The sequence below is a fragment of the Glycine max genome, chromosome 16 (assembly GCF_000004515.6).
Source record: "Glycine max cultivar Williams 82 chromosome 16, Glycine_max_v4.0, whole genome shotgun sequence".
In the NCBI taxonomy this organism is placed as follows: Eukaryota; Viridiplantae; Streptophyta; class Magnoliopsida; order Fabales; family Fabaceae; genus Glycine; species Glycine max.
Genome location: NC_038252.2, coordinates 7217310 through 7232873, shown reverse-complemented (window position 1 = coordinate 7232873; position 15564 = coordinate 7217310). Strand labels below are relative to the sequence as shown.

The following is a 15564-nucleotide window of genomic DNA, read 5'->3' as shown; positions in this document are numbered from 1 at the left end:
AATATTCCTAGTTGTTTTTACCACAAAAAAAAATAACACACCTTCTATAATAGGTTAAACAAGGCCTTAATATATAATTTGTCTTAATTTTTAATCTTACGCTAATTTAATTGGTAATCCTAAAAATATATTAATAATATAAAAGCTTGAAGTGAAAAAGATATGATTTTTGTATAGGAATGTAGGATATGATATGATTTTTGTATAGGAACATAATAGGATATGATTTTTGCATTGGAACGTAATAAAGGAAACCTAATAGGAATAGGAATAAAAAAAGGAACGGTAAGAAAACTAATAAAAATAATGAGAAATATAAAGGAACACATGACTCACACCTTGTAATTAAAATTTTACTTAATTATAAGAATAAAATCTGCTAGTTTTTTTTAAAAAAAATATTAATTGTACCCAAAAAATAATATATATATATATATATATATATATATATATATATGTCGGCCTATCAGACTTATAAGAATTTTTAATAAGTCTAAGCCTAACCTATTTAATAGACTTTTAAAAAAATTTGAGTCTAGCCTTTTAATTAAATAAGTCAGGCCAAACCAGGCTTTATGTAGGCCAGATCGTAGGCCGGCCTAACTTATTCTCACCCCTACTATCCACTACTCAGTAGATTCAAACCCACGACTTCATCTAACTGGACTTTTTATATATTTTTATTTTTATACAGAAGCTTGATTTTTTTATTTATTTTTATTTTCATACAGAAGCTTGATTTATTTAATTTTCCACTTGCTTGATTTTAAATTATTTTCCAAAATTTATCTTTCTTAACCATCAAGCAACGGTTATGATGAAAAAATAATAAGAAAAAATAGGAAATAATAAATAAGTTATTCAGATTAACAAAATAAGAAAATTAAAGTTCAACTTTCTGTTACTTTATCTGATAAAATAAAAATTATAATTTAAATTTTATATACTCTCATTATAAAGCTTGTTACACTATTGTCTAATCAAATATTATAATAAGTATGAATTTTAAGCTAATTATTATAAAATTAATAAATTTATTATATAATAATAATTTTATAATTAGATAATCATATAAAAGTTTTTTACAATTTTCATGTAAGTTTATAATAAGTGCATTATAATTGTTTCAAATGATAACTTTTGATTGATTGATAGTTAAAAAAATAATTATATTCACAACGCATCATAATTAATTAAAATCATATTTTAACATTAAAATAATTTAATTATATATATATATATAACATAAATAAATAAATTTAAAATTTATTATTCAATATTATTAATATTGAAATTATGAAATATTTTTATATTAAATTAATAATATATAATTCACATTATCACTTACTAGATAAACACTAACAAAATCAAACATAAAAATATTACTAGTATCAAAAACAAAAAAAACAAAAATAGTTTGGGTAGAAATCTATAAATAGGTATTTTATAGGTATGAAAAACCAGTTATATATACCTTGTTGCACTTATCTTTACCGAATTTATTGCCTTTATCGCCTTTTCAGTTTAATGTTTTGTCGTTTTAGCAATCTTTTCTCTTCACCTACACCAAACGCTTTCTTTAGTAGTTTCGAAATCCATTATTGAGAAGAATATTTCCCTTCTTAATATCAATTAGTTGACTTTATTTTGGAATTGTGTTGGAGCATTAGGTAATTTAATCGGTTCTTTTCATTCATGCAGTTGGCTAACCAGGGAATGAAAGACTTAAGTAAGCTTGTTGGCCTTGCTTTCAGCCATCCTCAAGAATAGCTCTTGTTCTTTCTTTCATTCCATTGCGTTCATGATGCGAGTAACCAAGCATGAAGTAGACTTAATGATCTCATTTCTTTGCACTGTCTCATATGAGAGCTACTTCTTTTGCTCCAGCTAGTTTTTCATGCAACAACAAAATTAGCACGCCCGATGGGACCAAAGTAGGTGAATAAAGTTTGAAGTTCAAATCAGGGGTTGTCATCATTTGTGCTATGCATTTGTGTGATCTAGTAAAAATATAGGAGATATGGAACCAACTCAGAAAAAGATGTGCAAATCGGAAGGCATATGCCTGCATCTATAATGCCTGCGGAGCCTTCAACGCCAGTACAAAGCATGGCTACTGCTACTATTTCTACTACTAATGCCACAATGGTGAGCATGGTAATGCCTACTATAATGACAATGTCATTTATTAGGCAACAAATTGATATAGGCATACATGGTATTATGTATCAAGTGTCCCAACAACTTGCTGATATTGTGAAACCAATAATGCACTAAAAGAGTTTCATCATGCAAAAGAACTTGATACTAAACAAACCCAATCAACAAATTATTTGTCAGCCTCAACAGTGTAAGGACCAAACATGCAGTCGAATCAATTAGCCTCAAAGGTCTTATTAACATTGAAATGATAGTTGAAACAATGAAAAAGTATTTTTGGTATATAGCTTAAACCATTGGAAGGGCCTGCATACCGAAAACCTTACCATGAGTGAATAGACAAGATGATCATATTGTCGAAGGGTACAAAATCCTAGACTTCACTACCTTTTCAAGAGAAGATGGCAAATATGCCTTGGAACATATAGGTAGATTTACGACCCAGTATGGTGAAGCTAGTCACAACAAATACCACAAACTACAATCATTCCTTTTGTCACTTATAAGGACGACATTTATGTTAGATCAAAGCTTGAAGCCATTAGTTTTTAGATTTGGTTTGATAATTTTGTAACGCCTAACATGTTTAATAGATGAGGCATTTGTATTGAATGTTTTTAGACTAGACATGTGTGTGATATAGTCTTAGTTTTTTTCTCATGCTTAGTGATTGATCAAACATGAAGTGGATAAAATATTCTTATTTTCTAAGTTTATTAAGAACTTACTTCTACTTGAAATTTGTTTAACAGCAGATAAACAATTATGGTATCTTGATAGTGACTGCTCAAGACATATTAACATAGATAAGTCAAAGTTGATGTCTCTAAAAGCTTAGGAAGGAGGATTTGTAACTTATGGTGACAACACCAAAGGAAGAACTCTAAGTGTAAGTAATATTGGTAATTCTTTAACTATTTCCATAGAAAATGTCTTATATGTGGAAGGGTTGAAACATAACTTGTTAAGCATAAGCCAACAACTACGTGATAAGGGTTTTAAAATCGTTTTTAACCAAAAGTGTTGCACAATAACTGAACCATTTTCAAACAACAGTAAGTTTGTTGGTAGCTGTATTGGCAATACCTATATGCTTAACGTAGAAAGTGCGTCTCACTCCAACATGGCTTGTTTAATAAGTTTGTTGGTAGCTGTATTGGCAATACCTCTTGTATTAAAAATTTATCATTTTATTTATTGTTATTTAGGTAATATCAGGTCTATTTTTCAATTTCTGTTATTGCATATCTTCACATAAACAGAAAATCTTGATGCCAAAGACTAAAATAAAACAAAAAAAGATCAAAGTAGATTTTTTAAAGAGGAACAGATAAAAAATTATCTTATATTATAAATAAAAAGTTATTTAAGCCAAAAAAACAAATAACTTTCATTCATATAGTTTTAGCAGACTCTGTTACACATAAGCCTAAATCCTTTAAGGTAAAGGCCAAGAAAAGTAATCTAATGTATATGTCTAGCTCAACCCTTCGTGTGAGAGGCCATCATGGCTTGTAATGAAACATTTAACACTAAAGCTTATTTCATTTATTTCACTTACATGTTCCATAGTTTTGATTAACACTTGATTTTTTATTTCTGGGGCAGAGGTTACATGGCTCCTGAGTACCTAATTCGCGGACAACTTACAGATAAAGCTGACGTCTATGGTTATGGAGTGCTTGTTCTGGAGATTGTGAGTGGCAGGAGGAATAATGCCTTCAGAGAGGACGCTGGCTCGCTTCTAGTAAGACTTGTGTTTAATTTTCACATGTTTAAATATATTTTTTGTCTCTACATTTTTTTTCGTTTATGAAATTTTTTTCTTCGTTTTAGTCCTTTTAAAATATATTTCTTTTACTTTTCATCCTTAAATTATTTTAAATAATGCTTTGAATAATAAAAAAAATATTTTGAAAGATAAAAAAAAATCTATGTAAAACACTTTAAGAACGAAAAACAAAATAAACATATTTTACAAGAACGAAAATAAAAAAAATGTTAAATTACAGGGATCAAAATTATATTTAAGTCTTTCAAAAATTTTAAAACAATACCTTGTTTATTTTTTAGGTTAATGAGTTCAACAACTTTTGTTTGAAAAAAATTATCCTTTTGGCACCAGGTTTGGAAACTATACCGATCAAACACTTTAACCGAAGTGTTGATCCTGACTTGGGAGATGATTTTCCTCCAACTGAAGCATCAAGGGTGCTTCAAATTGGATTGCTTTTCACACAAGCTTCAGCTTCCTTAAGACCATCTATGTCCCAAGTTGTTTACATGCTAAGTAATTCAAATGTAGATGTTCCTACACCAAATCAACCCCCATTTTTGAACACTGGAATGCTAGACTCAGATAGTTCCATCAAGTCTTATAGCACTAACAGCTTCATATCCAATGCCTTGAAAAAGATTGGAGTGTCCTACAGCTACTCAGAGTCCTCTAGTTCACGCAATTCAGATGGGCCATCAAGAAGTGAAGAATCACTTGTCCATGTTTAAATTGCAGTCTCCAATCGCAATTTTGAAGGTTCCTGTGACTGTCATAACTCTCGCATCGCTCGCATTTGTCTGCAATCTATGGCAAGATCATGATTTTGAAGGTCTCCACAGGGTAACAACCGCAATTTAAAACAACGTGATTTCCAATAGAGAAAAAAGATTATACATTGACAATTTAAAAAGTTTTACACAATCATCACAATCCACCATGTATAATAAATTTGTTAACTTTTAAAATAATTATTTTAAAATAATTTAAAGGATGATTTGTGATTGAATAATAATGTAAAACTGTTTTACACCATGAATGCATACACATTAAACTCTTTACAATATCTTCATTGGTTTTGAGTGTTAATGTCAATATGTTGTTTAGAAAGAAAGAGTAAAATATTAGATTTAGGACTTAGGAAGGCAATTTATATAACCGAACAAATGTAAAGAAAGAAATGAAAAGAAGGTTGCCTGTTGAAAGGGTAGCAAGTGACAACAGTTCACTAACTGTAGAGAGACAAGTGACATAACTTGATTCACATCCTTTTATTTTTAATGTTTCTATAAATTCTATAGTTATTTCTTTTACTCAGTTGTGTAATTAATTAAATCATTTATTAATAATATCTTAAATGAATATATTAGGTTTAATATTTAATTGGACCAAAATAAAACATAGATAAAGTTGAAGATTTGATTAAAATTATAAATTTTCTAAATTAAGACCAAATGTTTCTATTTTGAAAGAGACTAAAATCATAAATTTATTAAAATAGAGATCCAAATGTCTCAATTTTAAAAAGAATGGACCAAAATTATAAATTGAACAAAATAGGAGACTTAAAATTACATTTAAGCGTTAAATCTAATTATGTTTATCAGAATTTCAGATTTTGTGATAACAATAAGATTGGTAATGGATTGGAATCCCCCATATTATCCCTCCTCATATGTTTTTTTTAGAAGCAAATTTTATATTAATGTCCCTCCTCATATACTTTCACCAAAATTCGATGCAAGTATACCCATGAATTAAACATTTATATTTCCCTAAATATAGATTAAGTTTAATTTCTTAGTGTTCAACCCCTTTATAATTAACCTTAATCTAATGTTCTATTCTCATAGGTCCATTAAAATCGATCCAAGGTTCTTTTAAAAGACTAAGGCCAAAGAATGATGGTAATCGAACTTCCTTTTAACTGGAATCCTACAGTGCCTAGTGCCAACTTCTCCATGAAGCCGTATAGGAATTTTGTTCAGAAGTTCGTTCAATGAGTAAAAGTTTAATATTGTGGTGTTATCAGCTATTCAGCTGGCTGTCCCCTTAAAGAAAATTAGAGAAAGGAAAATACACTCTTGAACCCAAGAAATGACTCTATTTCCTTCATTTGGCTTGTGCTTTCCAAAGAACAGCACTGTCTTCTTATTTCACTTGAACTATGCTTCTCTTCTTTAGAGTCTCTAGAAGCGCAACGCTGCTTCTTACTACTCTCTGGAAAGCTTCCGGGATCTGAAGACCTTTTTCTCTCCTCCTGACATTGAAAAACTAACAGTTAAGACATAAATGGAAGATTTAAAAGAAAAAGGTGCTTGAAACACCTTTAGAAATATTTTGTTCTCCATCAGTGCCACAGAAACTTCCAAATTTTCTACTTTTTACCTCAAGTACCAACCTGAATACTGGATGTATATTTTTCTACTTCAGCAGCAGTTTTCATGTATGAAGTAAGCATATTATCGGTGACCTCTAAGGAATTCGTCTCTCTTGCCACACCAAAAGCATCGCTCAAAGAACTGGGAGGACTAGGATTAATCTTTGAGAATAATTCCGTTTTATGGATTATTGATTCCGCACAATTAAGCTTATTAATCGGTGGGAAATCCTTAGATTTTCTCCGTATATGGTCAAAAACTGTTTCTTCAGTTGATTTTTCATGAGTTATTGCTTCAGGTTCAGGAAGGAAAACACCTTCAGGAATAAAAAGAAAAAATAAAGACTTGACATAGAAAGCGATGACTGATTGCTGAATCACATGCTAGTAAAAAGGTGTACCTGTATCAACTATATTAGAGCTTCCAGTTGTACAATGATCGTTCAGATAAAATTTGATATCATCTTGTTCTGCCTTCCTCAGCTCAACTTGCAAATTGACATCATTTCGTTGAGGAACTTCAGGTCTGTCTTCATCATCCAGAACAACTACCTCATGACGATGATCAGGCCTCTTCTCACGGGCATGATTTCTTGAAAGAAGGACCTCTAGTGATGGAAAGTGAATGTTATCATATGCAGACAGGAGAGAAAAGTTTTTGGCTTTCTCCCGAATGTGGTCAAAGACTGTTTTCTCGGTGATGCTTTTGCATTCGTCCTCTACAACCCCAAAAGCACGCACACCTTCCACTACAAAACAAACGCTCATTAGTGTGGCCAAAAACCCACTTTAATTGACAAAAAGATGAAACTAAGAATGTTTTTGAAAATCATCATAAAGGTTGCTAAAATCATATATAGAGTGGTACCTTCCTCAAAACTTTCATCCAAGAGGTCGAAACTTGGACTGCAATAGAACACATTTAAAATTTTAGGTCTTAAAAGTTATACAGGACAACATAAACAACTATATCATACATTTCAAGGGAAAATGACAGACATGGAATCCCTGTCCTCGTTCAATTTGCATAGCTCTTTTGTTGGTAAACGAGGTACAGTTATGTTATCATCTTCTATAACATATATCTCTTCAGGTGGAGGACAAGAAGCCTGCTTCTTGTTTCTTTTTAAAAGCACAATTGAATTGCTCTCTCTCGTAAAGGAAAGTTTTTGGTGGACATCAATACCAACTGAATGGACAAAAGTGAAGAATTAAGTGATAATTACAAAATTTTGACAAACTATATTGGAGATCGAAGATATAATTTAGACATCTATTGAGCATATCTTACTGTATTCCTCAAATATAAAATCAACTTTGATGGTTTGCTTCCCTTGTGCGATGGGCACAAAAATTGTTGCACTGTATGGGCTGCAACATGAAAAAAGGAATTTATCTCAGCCTAAAATTTGTGATGGTAAGACTTGTATATATGACTTTATTCATTTTCATATGCAACCCGAACTGCACTTGTAATATATTTAGAAATCTAAACTGTTTACCTTATCCAGTTGATAAGACATTATAAATTATTACAAACTTGCATCCAAACAAACTTTCAAGCCTTTTCATATGTACAATGGCCAATATTATGATGCATTTTATGTATATTTTTTAGAATATTGTACTGAAAATCCTCCAAATTAAAATTCTTAACACTCTTTTAGTCTCGAATGCTCTACAATAGTATTAAGTTTTTACTGCAAAAAATAAAGCCAAGGTTTCAGTTCATGTACCTGGAGAACTGATCAACCCTGTGGCAATGGTTCGGGGAACATTAAAACTTGATTAGACGAGGAAAGAACAATTTGCATAGTTATTGCCAATATCATCAATGAGACAATTTTTTTTAAATAGAAATTCTTTAATCGCTGAACACTATCAAGTCGTAAAATTTAAATTAGTAAGTCATCACCTTATTTTTTCATGAAAGAGAATAGTGTTGTCCTCCTCCGAACCAACGATCTGCAAGAAAGAAATTTGTGGAACTTATTTTAATTGTTAAATGCATGAAATTCTCCTTAGAAGACATTCAGATAACACACCATATCAGCATAATGTCGTTTAACTGACTGGCCTGACTGTGATATCCTAGCCAATGTTACTACTAGCTTGGAATTTCCTTGTATATGGCTTTCAATCTCTGCAAGCGTCACATCAACTTTTGGAGGTAGAGACAGTAGAGAATCTTTAATATGGTTACCAAATGGGTATTTTCGACCAGTCACTAGCTCTATTCTCCTCGGATCAGCATCAGCAAGTTCCTCAAACGATCTAACTCCCATTGAATGCAGTGCCTGGAAAGAACTTCAAAATTAGAATATTAGGCAACTGATTGCTAGAGCATATGTATTAGTAACAATTATGTGTTAATAACATCAACGAATCAATAAATGTTACCTTTGCTGTAACCATCCCAATTCCAGGTAACTGTTTCAGAAGGTATGGACTGTCATCCCAAAGCTTCTGGCCTAGTGATTTGGCCAGAAGGGCTGAATTCACAGTTCCTTTGTAATTCCTTTTATAAACAAAATAGTCTTTCAAGCATTTTGCAATTCTACATCCATTTGAGCATATAGAATTCATGTCCTGTGGCATCGAGTTTACTTAATCACAAAGATATAAGAATGTTGATCTACAAAAAATAATGATTTTACAATGCAACACCTGAATCAACGATAGGTCATGAACTGATGGATCACCGGTTAAGCAGTCATTTGCTAATATAAATATCTTTTCTTCTCTTGTTTGAATGCGCTTCTTCTTTTTCCTTTTATCTCCAAGAATGTGAAAGCGAAGCCGACCATCTTTATCAGCATTGATCTCATTTAAGAGTTTCTTCTCATTGCGTCTGAGCTGTATCCCTTCATTTTCCCAGTGCAGAATTGTGTCAAGTTTTGATGTCAATACATTGTGTATTAAAAAAAGTTCACAAAATATATCCGCACATGCAATTTCTTCTGCACAACACACAACATGAAGTGCATCTTCCAAACTGCAATTTTCAGGAGTCCGCATTATCTGTTTCATTGTGTCAAATCTCAAATAGTACTTTGTCATTAACCTTCCAGGATCTAAGGCAGGAAAAGGAAAATATCAGCAACCAATTTGGAATTTAATATTTTACCAATACATTATGAATATTTATTAAAGATATTGATACCTAATGGTCGCAAGAGGAAACCATCTTCATCAACCCAGACCATATCATTCTGTGATAACTCGTTAACTTTACGCACACAAATATCTGAGATAAAATAGCTTCAATAGTTTAGGGACATGTGTCGGGGAACTCTCAGGAGAAAGAGAAAGGGAGATAATAAAAAATAGAACACTACAAAAGACAACCTAATGATGACTACTGTACCTTGCACGTGCTTCTCTAAACGATCGCCAGAAATTCCTTTCTTAATTGCATAGTTCATAGGGTTCTGATTGTGCATAAAAAATTGCATCAGATGGGATGGGAGACTAATGAACAAAACTAATTGATATCCTGGGTCACTTGCCTTTTTCATTCTAACGTACAAGTAGGAGCGTTTCAGCCATTCAATTGCTTTTGTAATATCAGATACTGTCAGTTGAACTATTTCCGCAAGTAAATGCTCCGTCACACATGACAGCAATCTATGGTAAGCAAACATTGATTATGTGAACAGGGTAAATGCACAATGCTTGCAGAACTTAAGCATTATTCAAAGATGTGAAATCTATTCTACAATTTAGAAAGAGGCAGTCTTACTGTGATTCCACCACTTCACACCCATTTAAGAGATTCTCATACAAATGAACCTGTGGTATGAGAGTATGCAAGAGTCAATAAAAGCACTGTTTTGGAACAATAGAGCTCACGATCAAAATTAAAGAACTTCGTCAGGATAGGAGCCAGTGAGAGAGATTAGTAGAAAATATATGTGCAAGTAGAATAATTCACCGTTTCTCTCCTTGTCATGATTATAACCATGCCTGTATCATCAAATGGTGGTCGGCCTGCCCTTCCACACATCTGTACCATAAATGTTTTACCTCAAATGATATACATTACATGGAAAAGTCAAGCATTGATTTTCCCTGCCCCTACTATATTAGGTAGACATAGTGTGATTGAAGGAATAGAGCAAAGTATACAAATCTTATGAATGTGTCTGCATGTGTTGTAAGTGCTTGTATTATATGTCTATATGGAAAGAAGTCTAACAGAAACAACTTTCCGGAAGCAAACAGCTAGTTGACAAGTACAGCCATAAATGTTTTAACTTAGCTATCAAAATATACCGGGTATTTGAAAAAAGAGAATAAATTCACTAAAGCAAAATGGACATCTTAATCATAGGCTATACCGTATATATAGTAACAAAAGAAATTTTTAAAAATTAATAAAAACCAATTTTCTGTTGCTAGGTCAATTATGATGCATGTATAGACACAAGATCCAAATTGAGGAGAACCTACCTGCTGAAATTTATAATTACTTGTTTCATTATCCATTTTACAATATTATATATGAATATATGATTATCATAAGGAACCTTAAGAAACAAACCTGCAATATAGTAGAGCGGTCATATTCCATATAGAGACCTTTTTCCTTGTTACTGGCCATAATATTTCAATAAATCAAGTTGTAAAACCATATTTTTTTAATATGCTACAATGAAGTACATAAAAAATTAAAAAATATAACATACAAGTGCTGTGTTGATTTGATAACCACTGTATGTGCTGGGAGATTGATTCCATGGGCTAGTGTATTTGTAGTGCAAAGTACTTGAATGTCACCCTTGAGAAAAAGGCCTTCCACAATACTTCGATCTTTGAGGCAAAGCCCACCATTGTGATAACCAACTACTAGGAAAGCCATTTTCTAAAAGTCACATATCTACCAATTTGAAATTCTAATTCAGGTGCATGGGATTGCAATCACTTTCCAGTAAGAATTATTATTTAGCCAAATCCCAGAACAATATATAGATTCCTTTCATACCACCGTAAAGAATATATGACTGCATTTGCTTGTCACTGCAAGATAAAGAAGCCTCTCTCAGCCGATCTTGTTGTTCTCTGTTCTTAATGAATGGATTTGATTGACCAAAAGTCATTACTATTTGAGAGAGTCGCTGAGCAGCTTCTTGTGCTCCCTTTCTTGTTGAACAAAATACAAGAGCAGATTTCCCTCTTGAGTATTGCATGAGAATATCTGAAATCATTTATACATATAGAATGGAAATATTTATCCTCATATAGAAATCATAACAGCAATGAAAAACTACAAGGTACAAAACAATTAATTGGCAGGACGAATAATCTTTACTTACCGAAAATATAATTTTGAAGGCGCTGCATGGTAGTAGTATAAAGCAGAAATAAAGATAAGTTTAACTGGTAAAATGGATTATTTAAAAGTAACAATTTCTAGAGCAAACAGTTAAGATAGATACTATTTAAACTTTGACAACTTTAAACCGACCTTCTCAAAGAGGAAGTCATTCTTGGCTGGGGCATAGCCTGTATAAATTTGACAGTAGAACGATAATCAAACATTTCTAATTTACTGCTAGGACTACAGACCACGACATTGACTATTATTGAATTAAAATTCACAAATTCAAATTAGGGATCTTTGTTGCTCTCATCTCTTTTTATCGGAGAAATAGCCAATCCAACTTGGACGTATAGATTTATTTATTTTTAATCAGCAAAAGACATAGATTTTGTAATAGGATGCAACAAATGATAATTAATAAGAAACTAAATTAACGGTTGTGTATGAGTTCAATTATATTTGCATACCAAAAACCTTGGTTGTCAGCTTTACCGGCCTCATTTCTTCTCCAAACCTGTGAAAATTCAAAAGCAAAGTAAAATTTGTCTGAATGTTGACTTTCACCACTATAGAACAAAGTCGTATAATGGATGTGGAAAACTACCTTTTGATCCCTTGATCAGGAACCTCAAGCCACTTCGCTGCAATAGTACGTATATTGCATAAAACTCTACCCATTGATGTTGACATGTTATCTTAACTTCCATAACTCTTGTAACAACCAATTAACATAAAAATTACCTAGATCCTCAATATTTGGAATTGTAGCAGACACAGCAAGGAAGCGGACCTGAGCCAGAGGATTTGATTTCATTTTCGGATTGCCAGAAACGATTTTAATTCTACTAACAATTGCTTCCAGAGCAGCTCCACGTGGATCATTCAATAGATGAACTTCATCAATTAGTAAAAGTGATATGTCACTAAAAAAGCTCAAGCCACCACTTTCTATACCATATCGTGACACTGCATCAAATTTCTATTCATTGGAAAAAGAAATCGAGTTAGCTATATCCCATAGTGTCAATAAATCAGTCAGCCTATTTCTTGTGCATGTGTACATGGCCTAGGAGAACAACATCTCAACGAAGGAATGCTGATTTGTCACACAATGACACAAAAACCAAGTGTATGTTAATTTCCAATTAAAAAAGATAAGCTTCTAGAGGTTGTGGAGAATGGAAAACATATGCATACATAAACTTAATAATTCGTGATAATATTAAAATATATCCATTTTTTTGGTGAATATAAAATATATTCGTTTAATATTTTAAATAAGAAAAAAAGAAAAAAGAAAAGACAAAAAGTATGCTAAAGACAAGTAAGTGGTCTTGGTCTACTTATGTTCTTCATTTGCATACTGACCTCAGGAGTTGTGAGAATAATATCAGCTTCTAGTATATTCCTTGGAGTGTAAGATTCATTGTCACCTGTTAACTCCAGGCAATTTATTCCCCACGGCCCAAACTTCTTATTCCAATCACGGAGCTTCTCCTGTACTAAAGCCTTAGATGGGGCTATATAGATCTTAACACCACGAGAGAAGATAATAATACCAATAATTAGTTACTGATACATGACGATGGAAATACTCATTAAATTGTGCTTCATATGATTCACAATGTACTAAAGCTTTGGCTGGTGTTTATGTGTCGATACAACATGAGCCTTCTTTATAGCAAAAACTTTTTGGGCTTATAGCATTAACACAAGGATAAAGAAAACCTGACTGTAGGATTTTTATTTCAGGAAAGGGCTTACTGTTTTAAGAGATCCCTTTAAATGTAAGAATCTTTCCTCTGCGGTGATGAAACTGGAGAGTAGCCTCAAAATGCAAAGTTCAAAGAGTACAGTTTTACCACTCCCAGTTGGTGCAGAGATGACCATGTTTACATCAGAGTGGAAACAGATAGGAAAGCATTCACTCTGAAGTGAATTAAAATATCTGTATAATCGAAAGCTCATGATGTAAATCAAGAACCCTTGTGAGACCAATTCAAATGCAGAATATTTTCTGAACCGATTCAATCAGAGGTTTGAAAGGCAAACCACCACTTTTCATGCTATATTACAAAGATAAGTGATAAATGATAATCATCTCATATATAAGACCACATGGAAATGTGACAGACTAAAGCCTCAGCAGCTAAACTTATTTGCAGCAAGCTAGCAACTTATGGCCCGTTAGTTTTAAAGTTAGTTAGAATTAAATTTGATAAAATTAATTTTGAACCATTAAACGTAACTGAGATATGTATGAAATTAACCTCAATGATAAATTTTATATCGAAATGTGTGGTATGTAGAACGGTAGAAGGAATTGATTCTACTATTTTGCCAAACAAGCACTATATCTTTCACATAAAAATATATACAGTACCTGAAACTAAAACATGAGCGAAATGGTGCAGGCAAGTCGAACACAGACTTCAAAGAATACGAATCCATAATCAGGATGCTGAATTAAATAAACAAAAAGGAGATGAAAACAGAACTTCAATTCTAATGTACCGAAATGAACGTAACTAAGGTAACATGATCAAGAACATATGATAAGAACCGAGATATAAAACTGCATCTAACCTCTGCTTATTCCAACCAATTTTAAGACAATAGAGACACACAATAAAATGTTATAATCAACCATGACAGTAATCTTGACAAAAAAATGATGAAAAGAGATCGATCAAATTCTGTTAGCAAATATCTACAAACCAAAATTTCTAATTCTCTGATTACACGTAATTCAACCTCTCTCTACACACACACACACACTAACTCAAACGAAATGAATTAAAAAATCTTCAATGAAGCTAGAATTGAACTGGAGAAATTGAGAAATCCAAATCGTTCTCTGAAACTCTCCTGTTTTAGACTTAGGTTAGAGTTCATAGAAATCCTAATTTGACGAAAAATAAAATCAACTCTCAGCAGAAGAAATCCTGAAGTTATACTCGAAAGTCGAAAGTAATTAAACATTGGTGGATTCGGAAAATCTAGATTTTACAGAGTATAATTGCATCAATACACAGGCGGATTCAAACTCCAACACGAAAATGGAAATTGAAAAAGAGGATTCGTGAGGCATTAAGAAAAGAATTGAAATATATTAGAAACAAAAAAAATTAAAAAAATAACGGAAACGAGTTTTCTATTGGAATCCTAAAATTCAGATACAGATCGAGTTTCTCAAGCGTGTTTCATAGGTAGAGAGAGAGAGAGACCTGAGAGAGGTAGAAGGTAAAGAAAGGTTCCTGAAATTGTTCTAAGGGAGTCTCGTGCGTTTTCGTAGTAGGAAGAAGGAAAAGAGAGAGAGGAAGAAGATGCAGCTCGGGGTTTAAGCGAGGGAACTTTGAAGAGTGTGCAAAGAAGCAAGCGAAAGTTGAATAGGGCAGTATTTATAGTTGGATGCTCATGGCGGGAATAATGCGAGGCTTCTTCTGAATTGTAATTACGCTTCGTATTGAAAGAGGGATGGCTTATGCTTTTGTCAATATTTAAAAAAAAAAATGTTTTGTCAATATTTTTTTTAAAAAAAATGTTTTGTCAATATTCTTTACATTCATATAGATGGGATAAAATAATGTTATGGTAGAAAAGAAAGGGTAAACTATTTTTTAGTTTTTAAACTTTTTTACATTTATATTTTTAGTTTTTGAATTTTTTTTGTTTTTTAAATTTCTTAATTTTTTCTTCTTTACTTTTCGTCTTTTAACTTTTTTCATTTTTATTTTTAATTTTTTAAGGAACTAAAAGTAAAGATGAAAAAAAATAAGAGACTAAAAGTGAGCACGAAAAAAAAAGTTAAAATACTAAAAGCATATAAAAAGTTAAATAATTAAAATAAAAATTGACTAAAATATATTTTTCATCCATTTAAATATCAAAAATGTTCAAAATCTAGTCCTACAAATTTTCAATACA

General features: G+C 32.0%; 1 protein-coding gene across 1 annotated transcript; it reads right to left on the bottom strand.

The window, feature by feature from the left end:
* Positions 1-5990: 5990 nt before the first annotated feature.
* Positions 5991-14088, bottom strand: LOC100802318 (DExH-box ATP-dependent RNA helicase DExH17). The gene is given in 30 exon segments (XM_041010262.1): positions 5991-6194; positions 6196-6246; positions 6248-6325; positions 6327-6631; positions 6716-7057; positions 7183-7220; positions 7314-7503; positions 7606-7685; positions 8051-8068; positions 8230-8279; positions 8360-8611; positions 8715-8903; positions 8982-9178; positions 9263-9388; positions 9478-9561; positions 9682-9745; positions 9824-9941; positions 10057-10106; positions 10249-10320; positions 10858-10909; positions 11003-11159; positions 11299-11511; positions 11630-11651; positions 11782-11819; positions 12105-12151; positions 12242-12278; positions 12379-12616; positions 13006-13167; positions 13402-13585; positions 14021-14088. Coding segments are annotated over 30 exon segments (3720 nt in total). The 3' UTR covers positions 5991-5996.
* Positions 14089-15564: the final 1476 nt, after the last annotated feature.